At 41.4% G+C, this 16,129-nt stretch overlaps 1 protein-coding gene across 1 annotated transcript; it reads left to right on the top strand.

Annotated features, from left to right (window-relative positions):
* The first annotated feature begins 255 nt into the window (after positions 1–255).
* creld2 (cysteine-rich with EGF-like domains 2) lies at positions 256–5,093 on the top strand. The gene is made up of 10 exons (XM_034131612.1): positions 256–599; positions 717–799; positions 1,902–2,012; positions 2,220–2,311; positions 2,462–2,638; positions 2,734–2,832; positions 3,392–3,475; positions 3,632–3,727; positions 4,431–4,571; positions 4,716–5,093. Exons 1-10 carry the CDS (start codon positions 456–458, stop codon positions 4,772–4,774), a joined length of 1,086 nt encoding a protein of 361 aa, XP_033987503.1. The 5' UTR covers positions 256–455; the 3' UTR covers positions 4,775–5,093.
* The last annotated feature ends 11,036 nt before the right edge of the window (positions 5,094–16,129 follow it).

The following is a 16,129-nucleotide window of genomic DNA, read 5'->3' as shown; positions in this document are numbered from 1 at the left end:
GGAAGCAAACTACACAATATCGCAAAACAATTTAAACATTTTTTTATAGTATTTGTACAATATTTTTGTTTAGAAAATGTATCTTAAAAGACAACCAATAAAGAAAAGCTAATAATCTTAAAGGATACTACAAATGTTCCCGAATTTTACACGTGGGGAGCTTTATGTCCCGCGCGTGGCGGCTTGTGATTGGTTGTGCATTTGATTGAAACATAGCCCTATCGAATCGGCGCCAGCCACAATTCGACTAGAGGCAGACGCGGAAATCTAAAAACGCAACGGTTTTTTTCTACAACCGGCATGTAAATAACACTTTGTTGCGCTTTGCATAGATAACGCCAACTTATATTTAATGTTAGGAACGGTCCATTTAGATGTGCCCGAACCGTGCAGCGCTTTAATAATAGCTACAAGCTTGCTTAAACGTGTGCCTTGATATGAATTGATCGGCTGAGATGCTGTCCACCGGTCCACAGCTGCGTCTACTGCGGCTTTTGTCTTGTGTAACTCTTATTTTACTTTTCCAAGTCACCGACAGCAAGAAAGATTTAAAAAGCTTCTGTTCAACCTGTCGGATAATAACAGATAACTTCAACAAGGTAAGAGCACGACACCAAACCCCTGATTTGTGTTGTGGTGCCAGATGCATGAAACATCTTGTTCCCAGAATTCCCCTGTTTCTTTCTACAAACAGTGACATTATTTTTGTATTTTAGGGCTTTGAAAGAACTGCAAAACAGAACTTTGGTGGGGGCAACACAGCCTGGGAGGAGAGGACACTGTCTAGATATGAGACAAGGTGAGATTATGTCCTGTTCAGGTCACCCTGCCCTAGTAACCGGTCATAGGAGCTGTGTTTATTTACTTAACAGATCTCTTATACTAAGCTTATCAAAGTCCTAGAACAATATGTACTACCTCCAGTACTACAGTAACGCACTCAAAGCAGCCCGGTCTAATTACTACTCACAACTCATTCAGTCTGGCTCCAGCAACCCCAAGCGTCTGTTCTCCACCATCAGCAAACTTCTCAAACCCTGTGCCACCTCATCCTTCACCACCGAACAGTGCAACTCCTTCCTCTTGTTTTTCCAAACCAAAATCAGCAACATTTACAGCAATCTGACACCCTCATCAGCACCCCCCACCTCCCCTCCTGGCTCCCCCCCCCCCCCCCCATTCACCTCACAGCCCCTGTCCCACTTCTCCCCTGTGACCCCCATGCAACTGTCCCACTTCATGACCGGAATTAACTCCACCTGCACACTTGACCCAATGCCCTCCACATTTGTTAAAGAGAGCCTCCCTGCCATCTCCCAACTCATCGCCACCATCATGAACTCCTCCCTCAGATCTGGATCAGTTCCCCCCCTCTCTCAAACTGGCTGCTGTCACACCCATTCTCTAAAGACCTGGACTCACACCTGACATCATGTCCAACTTCCGGCCCATCTCAAATCTCCCCTTTCTGTCAAAAATACTTGAACGTGTCATTGCCTCACAACTAAAATCCCACCCCAGCTCCAATGACCTCTTTGAACCATTTCAATCCGGTTTCCGATCAACCCATCAGAGACTGCACTGACCTCACCACCTTCAAAAAACGTACAAAAACTCACCTCTTCAATCTGGCTTTTAATGTGTGATTGTTTTTATATTGCTTGATTTTAATTTGACTTTAACTATATATATGTATTTGTTGTTCTTTTCTTTTCTTTTCACTATATCTGTAAAGCGTCTTTGAGCACCTGTAAAAGCGCTAACAAAATAAATCTATTATTATTACCTTGTGCCCAAGTGACAGGTAACATAGGCATACTTTCAAACTACTGCATTTGGCTACACTCATTTCTTCTTATCACACAGTTTATGTTGTATATGTATATAATTTTCCTTTGCAGTGAGATCCGTCTCATGGAGATCGTGGAGGGGCTGTGTGACAGCAGCAGCTTCGACTGCAACCACATGGTAGAAGAGCACGAAGACCACTTTGAAACTTGGTGGTTCAAGAGGTGAGTTGCTTATACAGTCAGATTGTTGACAACATGGTCAGGCACACAGGTTGGATTTCAACTGTCGATTTCACCACACTAGGATGTAACCCATGTTGTGTAAGATAACAGACAGACATTACGATAACACACTGACAGATGTTTCACCCACACATTTTGTGTACGTTTGACTTGTGTGAAACCTCATCTCTTCCTGTTGCATCACAGGAAAACAAAACATCCTGATCTGCATAAATGGTTCTGCATCGAAACGATACAAGTGTGCTGTCCAAAGGGAATGTTTGGACCGGACTGCACTGGTAAGGAAAACTTTAAGAAAACTATAGGACAGAATTGGTGTTTTCTGTAAATACAACATGATATACTGAACAAATAACACCGAAAACCTGAAGCTAAAAGTGGTGAACTATTTCTGTTTGTGCCGTCTTTTGGGGATTTTATCTTTGAAGCTTGTGTGGGGGGCTCTGAGAAACCTTGTCATGGGAATGGGAAGTGTGATGGCGATGGGACTCGCGGGGGGGACGGGAAGTGCAGCTGTGACCACTCTTACAGAGGAGAGTTCTGCCTGGACTGCATCGACGGGTACTTCAACGAAGTGAGGAACGACACATTCTCTCTGTGCACAGGTACACTCCAAAAGCCACGAGACAGAACATAACATACATCATTATATAAAGTGCATGTGTCATGATTGTGAATTTGGATTCAACTCTTCCTGCAGAATGCGACTCGTCCTGCAAAACCTGCACTGGTGCAACCAATCAGGACTGTGATGAGTGCAAAGAAGGCTGGGAGGACGATGACCAGGAAGCGTGTGTTGGTAAGAGGACCAATAACAAGCCTCCATGTAGTCTTCAGGAAACATACTTTCTGTTCTGAGTCAAACATAGATGAGTTATGTGTACTTTTTGCAGATTTGTTTCCTTGTTACTGCGGTTACGGCTGCAACCTCGTCTAGACTTTCTTTGCATTTTCTTTTTCTTTCTTTTACATTACTTTTACCTGACTGCTAATACATTCTTAGATTGACCATCATAATGTTTTCTGGGAAATATGTACAACTAAATTGTACAAAAATATTTCAATATTTAGGACTACATTATCTCCAAAATTAAAAAAATACTCAGATTGGGGATCTGGTGTCAGTGTCGTATCTTCAAGCTCAAACTGACATAGAAGGCAGTTTACATGAACAAAGATGTGTAACCAAATGCATACAATTATAGGAAACCATGAATAGTATGTTCTGTATGTCTTCAGACTTGACATTCTCATATTATTGGTGTGTATTTTTCCAGGTAGATTTCCTAATTTTCCAAGCTTTAGGATTAAGACAAGCTCATACTTTTGGAAATCAGTCAATTTCTCTATTTTCCCAGATGTAAACGAGTGCTCCAAAGATCCTTCTCCGTGTGAGGAAGATCAATACTGCCTTAACACGGACGGCTCCTACTCATGCAAGGGTAAATACTCACTCACAGTTTTGCACAAAATACAGTCCGCAATATTTAGACGCATCAATAGCTACTGCATAATAAATCATATTACGCATACATTTGCTATTATCGTTTATAAAATGTGAGTGTTGCTTGTGTAATGTTTCACTTTGTCCTTTGCAGCCTGTGACAAAGTGTGCTCCGGATGCACAGGGGCCGGTCCTGATAGCTGCCAGGCGTGTGCCAGCGGGTACCAACACACAGAGGGCACCTGCACAGGTACAAAGGAGATCAAGTACCTGATAGTTTGGGCTTTAATTCATAACGTTGACATGCAAATAAACATTCAAAAGCAGCGCAGCTTTTTACTTTCCATGTCTATTCAGTTTGAACCCAATATCTTTGCACAGTCGCAGATAAAGATAAGACTACACTATTATTAGTAATATAATCTTTGTAGAATAACATTTCAGTGGTCAGAGTGTTTTCCGACCAAACTTTTCCATAGAATTCAGAGCATTTTAAAATTCAAAAGTTGAAATATATTGAAAATAGAGGGATGTAATTATTTCCAAAATTCTCATTTTTATATTTCATACAACATTCTGATTCAATAGCTATTTGTTGGCATTAAGCCTTGGCAATTACACCAAATGATATACTTACATACTAACAGCTATCTAACAGCTCCATAATCACATTTATTTAACCCCAATAACAAAACCACAACAATTTTCCCCAATTTCTTTAGAATGATGACATCATGAAATATTGCCAGATAATTGCAGCTTCATTCCAAAACCATTTCTGATGCGTGGAAATAAATGTAAATAAATCAGTGTTTCACTTGTTTATGTTGTAGATCAATTCTAGAAAAATGTGTGCAGTATTTTCTTAAACAGATGAAGTATAAATTGCTATAATCCCTTGTTAGTAAATCTTGTGTTTTGGCAAAAGAATGTTGAAATATTGTTTTTTCCAGATATCGACGAGTGTTCCCAGCCTGAGCCGGTCTGCACCAAGGAGAACGAGGAGTGTGTCAACAATGAAGGAAGCTACGTGTGCTTCTGCTCCGAAGGCTATGAGGAGCGAGATGACGAGTGTGTCCAGAAGATAGAGCCAGGTGAGGATCACTGTGGGTTCAAGTACTGAGGATTTTCAGACTTTTTAAAGAAATGTGGCTGTCCTCATCACTGTAAAGTTAAACTATGATTGTACATTTTTAAAGGCAATATATTCAACGTATTATTTATTACATTCTTATCAGAGAAAGAAGAGGAGTCGGAAACATCCGAGACGACCACAAGCGCACACAGGGAGCTTTGATGTAAAAACTAAAAGGGATCCGAATTGAAAGAACGGTTGGATTTTCTGCACATCTGACGCCGCCCATTTTTTAATCGTCGACTAAATGCACTAATACACCAGCTGCACTTAGAACCAACAAAAGCTGGCCACTGGACAGTGTTTGGAGCATGGATTAAAGGACACACAAAAAAAAGACATGTTACGCTCTCAGTATGCTGGTCATTGTTGCTTTTTCTCTGGTGTGCTCAAACTACCACTTGTCTTTATTTGTTGTTTGGTTTTAAATCAAAGGTGTTTCAATAAAGGTGAATTCTGTTGAATTTAAAATCCATGTCCACATCTGTGTATTTTCTTGTACAATTATTATCGGTTCTTATTCTTGAGAAGCCGGGTCCTAAATTAGGTAAAAGTTAGATTGCTGCAGTGATCACATTTGACCACAAGGTGGCAGCCTAGTCACATGGAATATGGACACTCGCGGTATAAAGTGGAGGTCTTACTTAAATGAATCTAGAAAGGATGAGATAGATACTTTCTCTTATCTAATTTCCTCACATCTAAGCCGTTTTGATTCATGATCATATAGGTGTTTTCCATAGGGAATCATATTATAGCCTATATCTTATCTTCATGTTCTATATCCTCAATTTCAGGGTATTCTCACACATTAATCCACAGTTTTTTCCATTTTGCCTTGATTTATAGAAAACCATTCAATCCCCAACTTGAAAGTGTGCTTCACCGTCACCACTCAGGTGTTAGGAAGCTTTTTTGGAGGGGCCTTCCTCTGGCCCCGTTAGGATCAAAGCATATTTTGGTAACCCAGGTCTCACCTTGCAATAAGGCTTCCTGTTTGATGATGTCAGTTGTTTGGACTCCACTGCCAAGGAGAAGCAGCCAGTCGAGACCTGTCTGAGCTGGTAGTGAAGCAGCACTACATAACAAAACACCCCCCCTCCCCCCAGCATCCCCTCCAATTTTCACCTCTGGGTGTTCTGGGAAGAGGCTCTTTCCCAGATGTACAGTGTATTTCATTTCTAAAACACAGGGTTGATGATAATTCATGTCCAATAAGTCACATTTAATTTCTCCTTTCATAACCTACATGTTTTGGCAGGAATACACAATATGAAGTCGCTAAAAATGGATTTTCTTTTGTTGACATTTTGCATGCAGCTTCTATTATTGTTAACGCTTCTTTGCCTTTCATCACTTTGGTGCACTATGTCAACCGCTGACTTCTTGTAAGTCATTGTGAATGGGTTATGGGAATATAATTATATATAACTTGGTAGATCCAAAGAACATTTTGGGCTTCTGGAGTAACAGATTTATGGGACCAGGCATATCCATTTGAACCCTAACCCTTTTATTTGAGTATAAGTAACCCAAATGGTCTCAGCACTTAGAAAATGATAACAGACACTTTAGGTTGGAATCAGTTCTGTTGGATCTCAGAGTCAGGCTTAAACTTAAGAAATGTTGTATTTGAACTTGTGACCTTCTCTGAGAGCTCTCCTAACCACTGGTCTCGCCTGCTGTTGAAGTTAGCGTATATTGTTTACTCCACATGCTGCCCTTTCGTGTGGTGTGGTGAATCCCTGGTCCGATTCCATAAAACGTGCACCGAGTGGATGGTGTTTGTGTGTCACATGCGTGTGTTTACACACATTGCAGCAGCATGTGCACAAATACTCTGTGGTCAGAGGGGCACCCTGTTGTTTTCTCTTGACTTTGTGGTGTTTTTTCTCCTGCCAGTAAATCTCAGCTGTGGAGCACATTATCCAGCTGCAGTGGGGTGAGTATGAGGACAGAGACAGGGTTATAGAAGAAACCCAGCAGTGTGTAGAGGAAGAAGATGACACTGAGCTGATAGCAGCATAATATCCTCCACTTATAGAGAGGCTTTTAATTATAGCAGAGCAGGACACCCTACCCTCTGCTGCCAGGCACCAAATTGCGGCTCTGATTCCCCTCCTCATCCTCTCTCAGCGCTGCTGTTTCCCAAGCCTTTTCTTAGACAACAATCCTCTTTGTTCCATTGTAAGGCGGTGGGACCGAGATAATCATAGTGCTGAGGTACGCTGAGGGAAACTGCATGCGAAACCAGAAGCCAGATGTGGCACCATGTGCTTTTGTTCAGCTGTCAGTGGCCTGCACCGCCTCTGATGTCAGGCACGCCTTAAACTTGTTGCCCTGCCTCTCTGATGCGGTTGTGTCTGCCTTCCTTTCACCCAGCTGGACGCTCAACCGCCAACGATTAAGCCAGACAAATTGGAAACTCCACAGAGCAGAGCTGAGTGGAGCTCAAATATAGATTTCCAAGGTGCTGCTTGGGAACTTTCCTTTGCACTGCGAAAGGAGGTGCAGGGACTGTCTTAAATGAACCGACTACAGCACTCCCGCTCCAAGATGCTTTATAAAATACAGATTTTGGCGGGAAATAAAAGCATTTGATGGGGAGCAGAGGCACATCTGGGGCTGCATGTGTATCCGTAGCCGCCCGCCTCAGGTTAAGGAGGGGAAATTGGAAATGTGTGTTGTGTGTGAGAGAGCTTTAACCAATGACTTGCAGTCGGTGTGAACCCTGATGAACCCAAATACTTGATTTCATCGGAGAGGCATTTTGCTGTCATGTTTAGTGTGCATCTGAGGGTACCCATGGAAACCCATATGCACTTTTGTTTCTGCAGATGAATTGCAATGCAAGCATGTCATGTCTGTTTCATATCGTTCCTAAAAAAGCTAGAAAATACAGACTGTCCATTCATTGTATGTTTGTGCAATGGACAGATTATTTTGTAACTGCTTCTATAAAGTGCCAATGAAGTAAAATGTTAAAACAATATGTGAAAAGATGCAGTAATCTCTTTTTTTTAACAGCTTGTAAACATTACTTTGATATATATTAGCGTACAAGTGGATATGGTGAATGTGTTCCCTAACGATTCACATCCAATTGGCACATAGCAACATTAGCATTCAGTCTCAATTGCACTTCTGCCAGCAGAACAAATGTAATTCTAATATCCATTCTCCTTTTAGCACTAGGGAAATATCTGGCACCTTAGATACTAAAAATGTCCACTTTGTAGACCCCAAGCCTGTTTTTCAGGTTTCAGGCTCGAAAATGACATGCCCAGAACAAATGACTATAACTTCACTTCTAAAAGGTTTAAATTAATAATCTTTTTTCTCAAAGCAAGGTTACATCTGTGAGTTGGATGTAGAAGTGTCAGAATCAATATAGATGTTTCTGTGTCAGAGTAAATTCAGATGGAACATAGTAAAAAAGTGTAAATTCTTACCTCCGCCTAAAGAAAAACCATTACTTATAGTGAAAACCACCCTTGAATGATGGGATGGTAGACTAAAAGCTTTAGGAATCCAAAGTATAACATATAATAAGTACCCTGTATCAAGATTGAGGCAAAACAAGTGAAAATTGACCTTTTTAGAGAGATTTAGGGAAAAAAGGTCCAGGCGGACTAAGCTTTGGGCACATTTGGGCACATCTGGTTCCATCAGTGCCATTTGACCTTTTTCAGGTACCAGACTATAAAAATCATTTTATAACATTGAATCATCACTATAGTTATTCATTCCATAAAAATAAAAAAAATAAAAAGAATTACTGTAAAATTTAAAAAATAAATAAAAATATTTAACCTGCTAATTATTGTCATGGATTTGAAAACTGATGTTGTTTATTTGCTATGTTCTGGCTGCTAGCTCAGTGAATTCTTGCCTGCAGTGATGGGGTGTATACCCATGGAATCTGTGGAATCTCAGCTTTCAGATGATGTGTTGTTTGTGCAGAAAGTATGAATTATAAATGATCATTTTTGTGAGTTATGAGCAGAAATAGCATTAGTCCGTCTTTGCTAAGGGCTCATTGAAAGGCTTCTTGTGGGAATTATTATTATTTTTTTTTTTTCGTATCGTCAGTTAGCTGAGTTTCTTCCCGTCAGCTGGGTGTGGAACATTAATAGTTTCATAAATGACACTTCAGAGATCACACTGGTGCTAGCAGATGTAGCATTTTCGGACCCTTCGGCGGGTCCGTGGGGTTTAACAGGTTAACCAGCTAGCTTTAGCTTTCTTAGCTAGCGTTTGTGCTGGGGACAGAAAACCAAAACAATGAGCTGAAAGACGCTAAAGAAAAAAACGACGGGTTAGATGATAATTCTGTGCAGGTTTGAGAGGACGCACATCGCATTTGACATCACAAACAGCCATTTTATCCATTGTTGCTATAAATTATTGATGAATGCAGCTTTAAGTTATATTTGGATGAACTACGAATTGTGTTTAATGTGCTTGAAAAGGATTTTTGATGTGTCTCCTTAACACAATCATTGTTTTAGGCAGGATTGATGTGTGTGAGAGATCTATAAAAACAATCACAATTGTAAGGAAGCTGAAATTAAGAAATTATGTTCTGTTGGTCACTTTTCCCCTGTAACTATACTCGATCCTCATTTTCATTTTCCATTACTGGATCAAGCAGCGCTGAATTTACTGAGCATGTTTTTCAATTTTTTCTCCGATTTTCAATTGACTTTAGATGGGAGCAAACGGGGAAACATAATGTGAAGCTGAATTATTTACATCATGAGGTAAATCTTTTCACAACGCCGTGGTCAAGCTGCGCCTGGGCCCGAAGCAGCAGAGAAATAATGTATTAGCAAAACATTCAATAACACCAGTGTTTTCCTCTCGTGTAAAACTGATATGCTACCTGGGAGTATTCTGTTCAATAGGAGTGTAAAACCAATCCAAACAGTTTCAATTATTCAGCATGTTATGTGGCTCTGTTGGTTCATTGTGCTGAGAAGGAAAATAGTTTTTGATGTTGCCAAAGACTTATATTTTGTGTACCCTTTATATAAAGAGGTGCCGCATGTTCACGAACATTTCTTAGTCTTTGCATGTCATTTAAAAATAAGATCTTATTTCATTAAATCAGAATGAGAGACACACGACTCAATTGTTTTTTTGAGGTGTATTTCTCAGAGGAGAAAGGAAGAGGAGGAGGGGGGGGTGCTAGCAGACAGGGAGTGGCATGGTGCTAGCTGGCACGCTCTCTGCTATACAGAGATTTCACAGACAGACAGGTAGGATGGATTGATCTTACCCACCTTCGTTTGATCTCAAAGCCAGCGCCCGTGTCTGCGTGCGTGTCTGTCTGCACGTGAAGGCAGACACATTTGCCTTGTGTGTTTGTGTGTGTGCACCTCTGTATGACTGTCTGGCCTCTGGTCTCTTACCCCAGTCAGGAATGAGGAGAGACAGGCTTTGATCTACCTCCACGCAGAAGTCCTGCCTCCTAAAATCGTTTTTTGACGCTATAGGGAAGTCAAAAGAGAAATTGCACCTCATTCATTCAGTGCATATTACAACTTGTTCTTACAGGGGCCCTATTATGCTCATTTTCCGGTTCATAATAGTATGTTGTGCCTCTACTTGGACTTGTTTAAATGATTTAATGTCAAAAAGGTATTTATTCTTCTCATACTGCCTGTGCTGCAGCACCTCTTTTCACCCTCTGTCTGAAATCAATTGGTTAGCTGCCCGGTCTTTTGGTCGTCATCTTTTTCTAGTGCCTTTACACCCACAGGTATACCCTTACCAGGTTTTGCGTCAGCATGACCATATACACTCTGTCACATCGTAACAAATCAACCAGATGTTGATTCTATAATTACATATCTGGTTGCCAAGACCAAGAAGATATTTTTTCTTCAGAGCCTCATACAAAGCTCTCTTTAGTGTCTACATTTGGAGTTTGAAAACTCAACCTAAAAGGTTTATCAGTTATTGTGTAGGTGATAGTATGACCTCCTTCACACTGGGTTGTAAAACTGGACATTTTACCATGAATAGGCACTATTTTGTATTGTTAACACTGCGGTAACATAAAACACTAGTTCGCTACCCACATCAAAGGCATATTTCTCTCTTGACTGTTCAAGAGCTTCAACCTCTTTCTCTAGCAGTTGTAAAAGCCTGGTGGAAGCTGATTTCTCGTAGTGGTGTGTGTGTTGCCATGGCGCTCAGGCAGTGTTGACACGAGACGGTGTAAACAGACGTGGAGGAAAAGGAACAAGGTAGGAGAGTGTAGGCAATAGAGCAGGTCACACACACGCTCAGACAGACAACACAGTCTGGACGGCGGGGGGGGGGATTAGCATTTAGCGAGGTCACAGGTTTGATTCTGTGTGTACCTTAACTGTAAAGCGTGCAGTCATCCGGCTAAATCCACAGTCAAACTCCATTAGGAAACAGACTTAAATAATCTAATGCCTTTTTCTTACTCAACTGATAATAGTTATTTGGTGTGTTTATTCATAGCATGGTCTAAGGAAGAACCCATCATCTTTGAGTGGATCCAACCAAAGGGAAGAGTTATTTTTTTATTTAGTTGACATTTCGCGAAAGGGCATTTATTCAGAATTCATGTGGGGTAAAAATAATTGGAAATAACGTACTAGAAACAGCTATCAAACTATCTACTTTGCAGCATTCATGTTGTTTTCGCATTACGACGTAAAGCGGGAAAGTCAGAAGAGTAACTTCACAACTAAGGAAAAAAAGACCATCCAAGGACCAAGTGAATGCCCCATTGGCTGAGGTCTGTGCTCATCAAATGCCAGGGTTGTTAACAGTCAGATTTATGGCGATTAATCTAATATTCAATGATCTTTTTGCTCTGTTTTTGGTCGCCATCAACTCTCAAGAAAAATATGTGGCTCTTAAGTGCTCCACTTTGTTTCCCGTCTAATTGCTTTCAAAAAGTAGCATACAGTGGGCATAGCCAAGCTTTTATTTAGCTGGAAACATAAATTGATAAGAGCGGTGCTACTGAAACGAAACCGTTACTTTGTGAAACAAAAAAACAAACAATGAGCTGGAAACGCTAAAATGCTCACAAATGCAAAGGGTTAAAATACCAGAAATGTCTACGAATATTTTTCTTTAACTACCAAAATTAAGGTTTACATAGTGTCCAAACCGTAATGACTTTTGGCCAGTTGAAGTCCAAGTGCTGGAATTGTAAGACTAGCTCTTGGTTGGTAAGTGGGTTGCAAAAAACTTCATATGTATATATTTCACTTTCACTATTTCACTTCCAAGCCTAAGTGCACAACAAAGTCTGATCTCAGATTCCAGTCATGGTATTTTTTCAATCTCAAATGTTGTCAGCTGCACGGTCATAATACAGCCTACTACGGCCAGGCCATCAAAACATTCTCACATGTCACATCTTGATCCAGCTTCCTCACGTGACTCGCTCTGATCCGCGTTTTATTGGGTAGTTTAGTGAATGTGTTTTCATTGCAACATAATAAGAGAGGACACAAGTCTCTTCTGAACCTTCAAAGCCACGCGGCCACATGAAAGCAATGAGCGGCCCATCACAACAACAGGCATCAATTCCATTTTCCCCCATATTATAATCTTCTGGATATGAAACAGGCCTGGGCTTCTGTGTCATTCTCTATGGATCTCATTTCCTGGCTGTTATCGGTTCATATGACTTTGTTTTTTCTGGACGGGAACCGTAGAGAGAGCCTCGATCACAGGAGGCCTCAGCAGCAGTGACCGCCTGATGGCGGTTATGCAACTGACAGGGGTACTTTCGGTCAGAGCAAGGGGTGATTCATCTTCAGTTTGACAACTTCAGGGTGAGAAGAAAATCCTTCCTTTGACAGGGCAGATTTTTTTGATGGTGCCTACTGAAAATTGAAAAGGAATTGAAGGAAAGGTGGAAATTAACGCCTATCAAACTGGCTTTTTTTAAATGTAAAATGATGGTTGGACAGTCAGGTTTCCAGGAAAGAGAGTGCTTTCTGTATTGAGCGCTATGCTGATGAGTCTGCAGTCGGACAGAGTGAGGGCAGCGAGTGCAGCACTGCTGGGTCAGCGAAGCCTTGCCTGTTACCTCTCTGTCAGCTCAGCACTTTTGGACATATATCTGCCATGTGGAGCTGCTGCCCTGGTGACATGCCACTCATTCCCCACATAACCCGCTCTGCTGAGGCTTCTCACTTCCTACGTACCACTGTGTCTTTTACAGCTACAAAATACTAAATCATCAAAAATGTATAATACGTCATAAGCTCTGTATCACCTGAACTGACTCTAGGAAGCTAGAAATATAGCAATATATAGGATATTCGGAATCAGAGCTATGAAACAACATTGAGGTAGTTAACGTTTAGATTTTGTCCAATTGCTTTGAAGGGAACTGCACTGAACATATTACATTTGTGTTAATTCTACTGGGTTGTGAAGTGCATCAGCTAGGAAGAAAAACAATATTTGTACTTTTGAAAGCTCTTACCAAAGCCACAGAAAACATTGTTTTCACAGACTGAGTAGTCCTCATAAAGATCAGTAAACTGAACCTTATGAGTAAAAAATGCCCTAATGTATCAATACTGCATTTAACATTATAAATGATAAGTCCTGCACTTGAAACTTGACTAAAATAATAAATAAAAATCTTATTTAGTAAAGTATTTACTGTCCGCAAAAGGTACATATGAAATTAAGTACCCAGAGACTTTGATCATTTGAGTGTTATATCATTAAATATTCTTTTCAAGTTATCAGTTTTTTTCCACAGTCCATAGGCTGCTGAAACACATACATTTTTCCTCAGGGGACTTATCTGATCTTTATTTATGCTTGTGTAACTAAAGCTTTCAAACAACTGTAGTGAAGTACAACATCCTGTACAGTACTTGAGTTAATATACCTCATATATTTCCACCGCTGACACTATCAATGCCACACTAACTTCTCTCCTCCTGTCTTTGCCCATCTGACCACTGGGTGGCGACCTTCGTGTAAGATGCATCAGTCAGTGGAAACATCTGGACACACGAGCAAATCAAAGGCTGGCCACAGCTGTAGACAGAGAGCGTCCAGCAGAGCTTTCTCCTCCAGGCGGCCTGTCTTTGTTTTACTGCTCTGAGTCTGTGCCTTCATGAGCCTCCTCGCCTCAGGACCTGCATCTTTTAATTTACGACAGGCCGCTAGAAGACACCGTTCCCCGCTGTAGTTACGTAAACAACACCATGCATTCCCATCATGTAGTGTTGTGGTAGCCTCAGGTGATGATCTTCAGTCAGATAAAGCCTGTTTGTGTTTATCGCGCGCGCACATACTGTAGGAGACCGATCCGCAATCATTAAGGTGGAGGAATGTATGTGCCTGGTAAACATGTACATTTCTGCATGTACAGTAGGGTGGTTGTTCAGTTGCTATATGGGCCTCAGGTTTACACATTGTGGTAGGTTATTCTGTCCGGAAAGCTGACCAGTAAGAGGTTAAATGATGGTGACATAACACAACCTCTGTCTTCAGTCTGTACAGTTTATTCGCTTTCTCCAACCGGCTTTTTATTGCTAAAGTGGAAAAGAGAATCGAAAGGGCTTCCAGTCTTTCATCCCTTCACTGAAAATGTAAATTAAGTGTGTGACCAAATGACTACACAGCTTGATCTGGCAGGTTTACATAATGCTGGAACCGAGTCGGTGTCCCGTGGCCAAGCAATAGCAGCTCCGGCTTGGCCTACATCCTGTTTCTGGGACTCTTTAGCGATGGCTGTGAATGGCTCTGGTAGCAAACGATGTGGAAGTGTCTCTGATAGCTGAGAGAAAGGGAAGGCAGGGAGCTGCCCACTCACCAGCCTGCCGCTGCCCCCGCACACAACACACACACACAAGCGTACTCACACACACAGGGACGCTTGCATATTGGCATAAACGAGGCTCATGGGTGCGCTGTCATTCATTTCAAATCGTCAGGTGGAAAAACAAATAGAAATGACAACATTTAATTCTAAAATTTGATTCAATCGATTGCATTTGGAGCGGATACAGCTGATAACACACACACACACAAACACTCATATGACTCTTTACATCTTGCTCTCGCCCACACTGACACACTCTCTTACATTTGTGTGTGCCAATAGAGTACTCCCAGATGGACTACTACCAGAGCAGGAATTACATAACAATGGCCTGTTTCAAACTACAAACTTAAAAGTTAAACACAGAGACACAGTGAATGGATTTGTTCCATATGACTGAATGTTTAGCATCTTTAAGGCTTCTCGCCCTGGTGGGAAGAATTACTGCCATTAGTGGTTATGGTAATAGAACTTTTGGTCATCACATTTAAATGTTCTAAAATACCAGATTGCCAATTTGTTCGCCTTTGTGGCCTTTCGAAACCTTCATTAGCTTTAATCCAAGGTATAGTTGTGTATATTCCTTCAACCATTACCTTCTCATAACATAAGCTAGCAACATTAGCCTTTAGCCTACTGAAGTTAGCTTAATTGTATTCAGTGACTCTGAATTTGTATGCTTAGTTTATTATATTACAATTATTTAAATATCATGTAAGCACATAATCGGATCACAAAACTGTATCCCCTCCTTTTCATGAAACCATAAAACTACTACTATTTTATTCTTAGGGGCACAAAAGAGCATTAATATCACGGAGAAGTCTCAGCTGACTTCACTGGAACTCCATAATACCTCCTTGCAAATGTGCACTGGGACTTTCACTGATTCAAGGAGGGGGTTACACAACTAGAGGTTGCAGAGAACAGGATTTGACTGTTAATTGAGTGCATCTTGCCTCATCTTCCGCCAAGCAGCGAAACCCCGCCCCCCCCCCCCCCCCCCCCCCCCCCCCCCCACATGGCTGGCAGAATGCTACCATTTACAAGCTGAGGAGGGGGGGAAAAAGCGGTGTTGGAGGTGAGTGGGGGGGTAACTGGGAACAGATGTAACTTCTGCCACGTACAAACACACTCAAACACACGCCTCTTTATGCTGCACTCCTTATCTTTTTCCCTTGCTCATGTACTCCCCTTCGACTATGTTTTCAATATTCCCTCATTTTTTTTTTCTTTGTTCCCTAACTTGCTTACATATCCCCCCCTATATCGTTCCTCTGACCGTTTACCCCCACTCTTAACATGCAGGTTTTAACAACAGGCTCAGTGTGGCCTACTGGCGTCACCTTGCCTCTCCAGCGGACACAGGCTACTCTGTCTGGGCACAGGAGGGCCTACTTGGTGGGGGTGGGGGGGGGTTGACTCAACTCACCCAACACCACCACGACTGGGAAGAAACAGGCCGAGAAAGCAAGTATGGTGGAAAAAGAGAACTTCTTAAATGCTATTCCTGTCTGCTCTCTTCAGTCTTGCCTTCCCATCTAGTTAACCTTTCTTTCTTTTCAGTGAAACATACCCTATAACAAAAGTATGTTCCCATACTGCATTCTCAATTACATTTCAAAGGAAAGAGTATTTCTCACAGATTAACTGCAACACAATCAGAA

Source organism: Trematomus bernacchii, unplaced genomic scaffold, assembly GCF_902827165.1.
Source record: "Trematomus bernacchii unplaced genomic scaffold, fTreBer1.1, whole genome shotgun sequence".
Classification (NCBI taxonomy): domain Eukaryota; kingdom Metazoa; phylum Chordata; class Actinopteri; order Perciformes; family Nototheniidae; genus Trematomus; species Trematomus bernacchii.
This window is presented reverse-complemented; position numbering and strand designations above follow the sequence as displayed.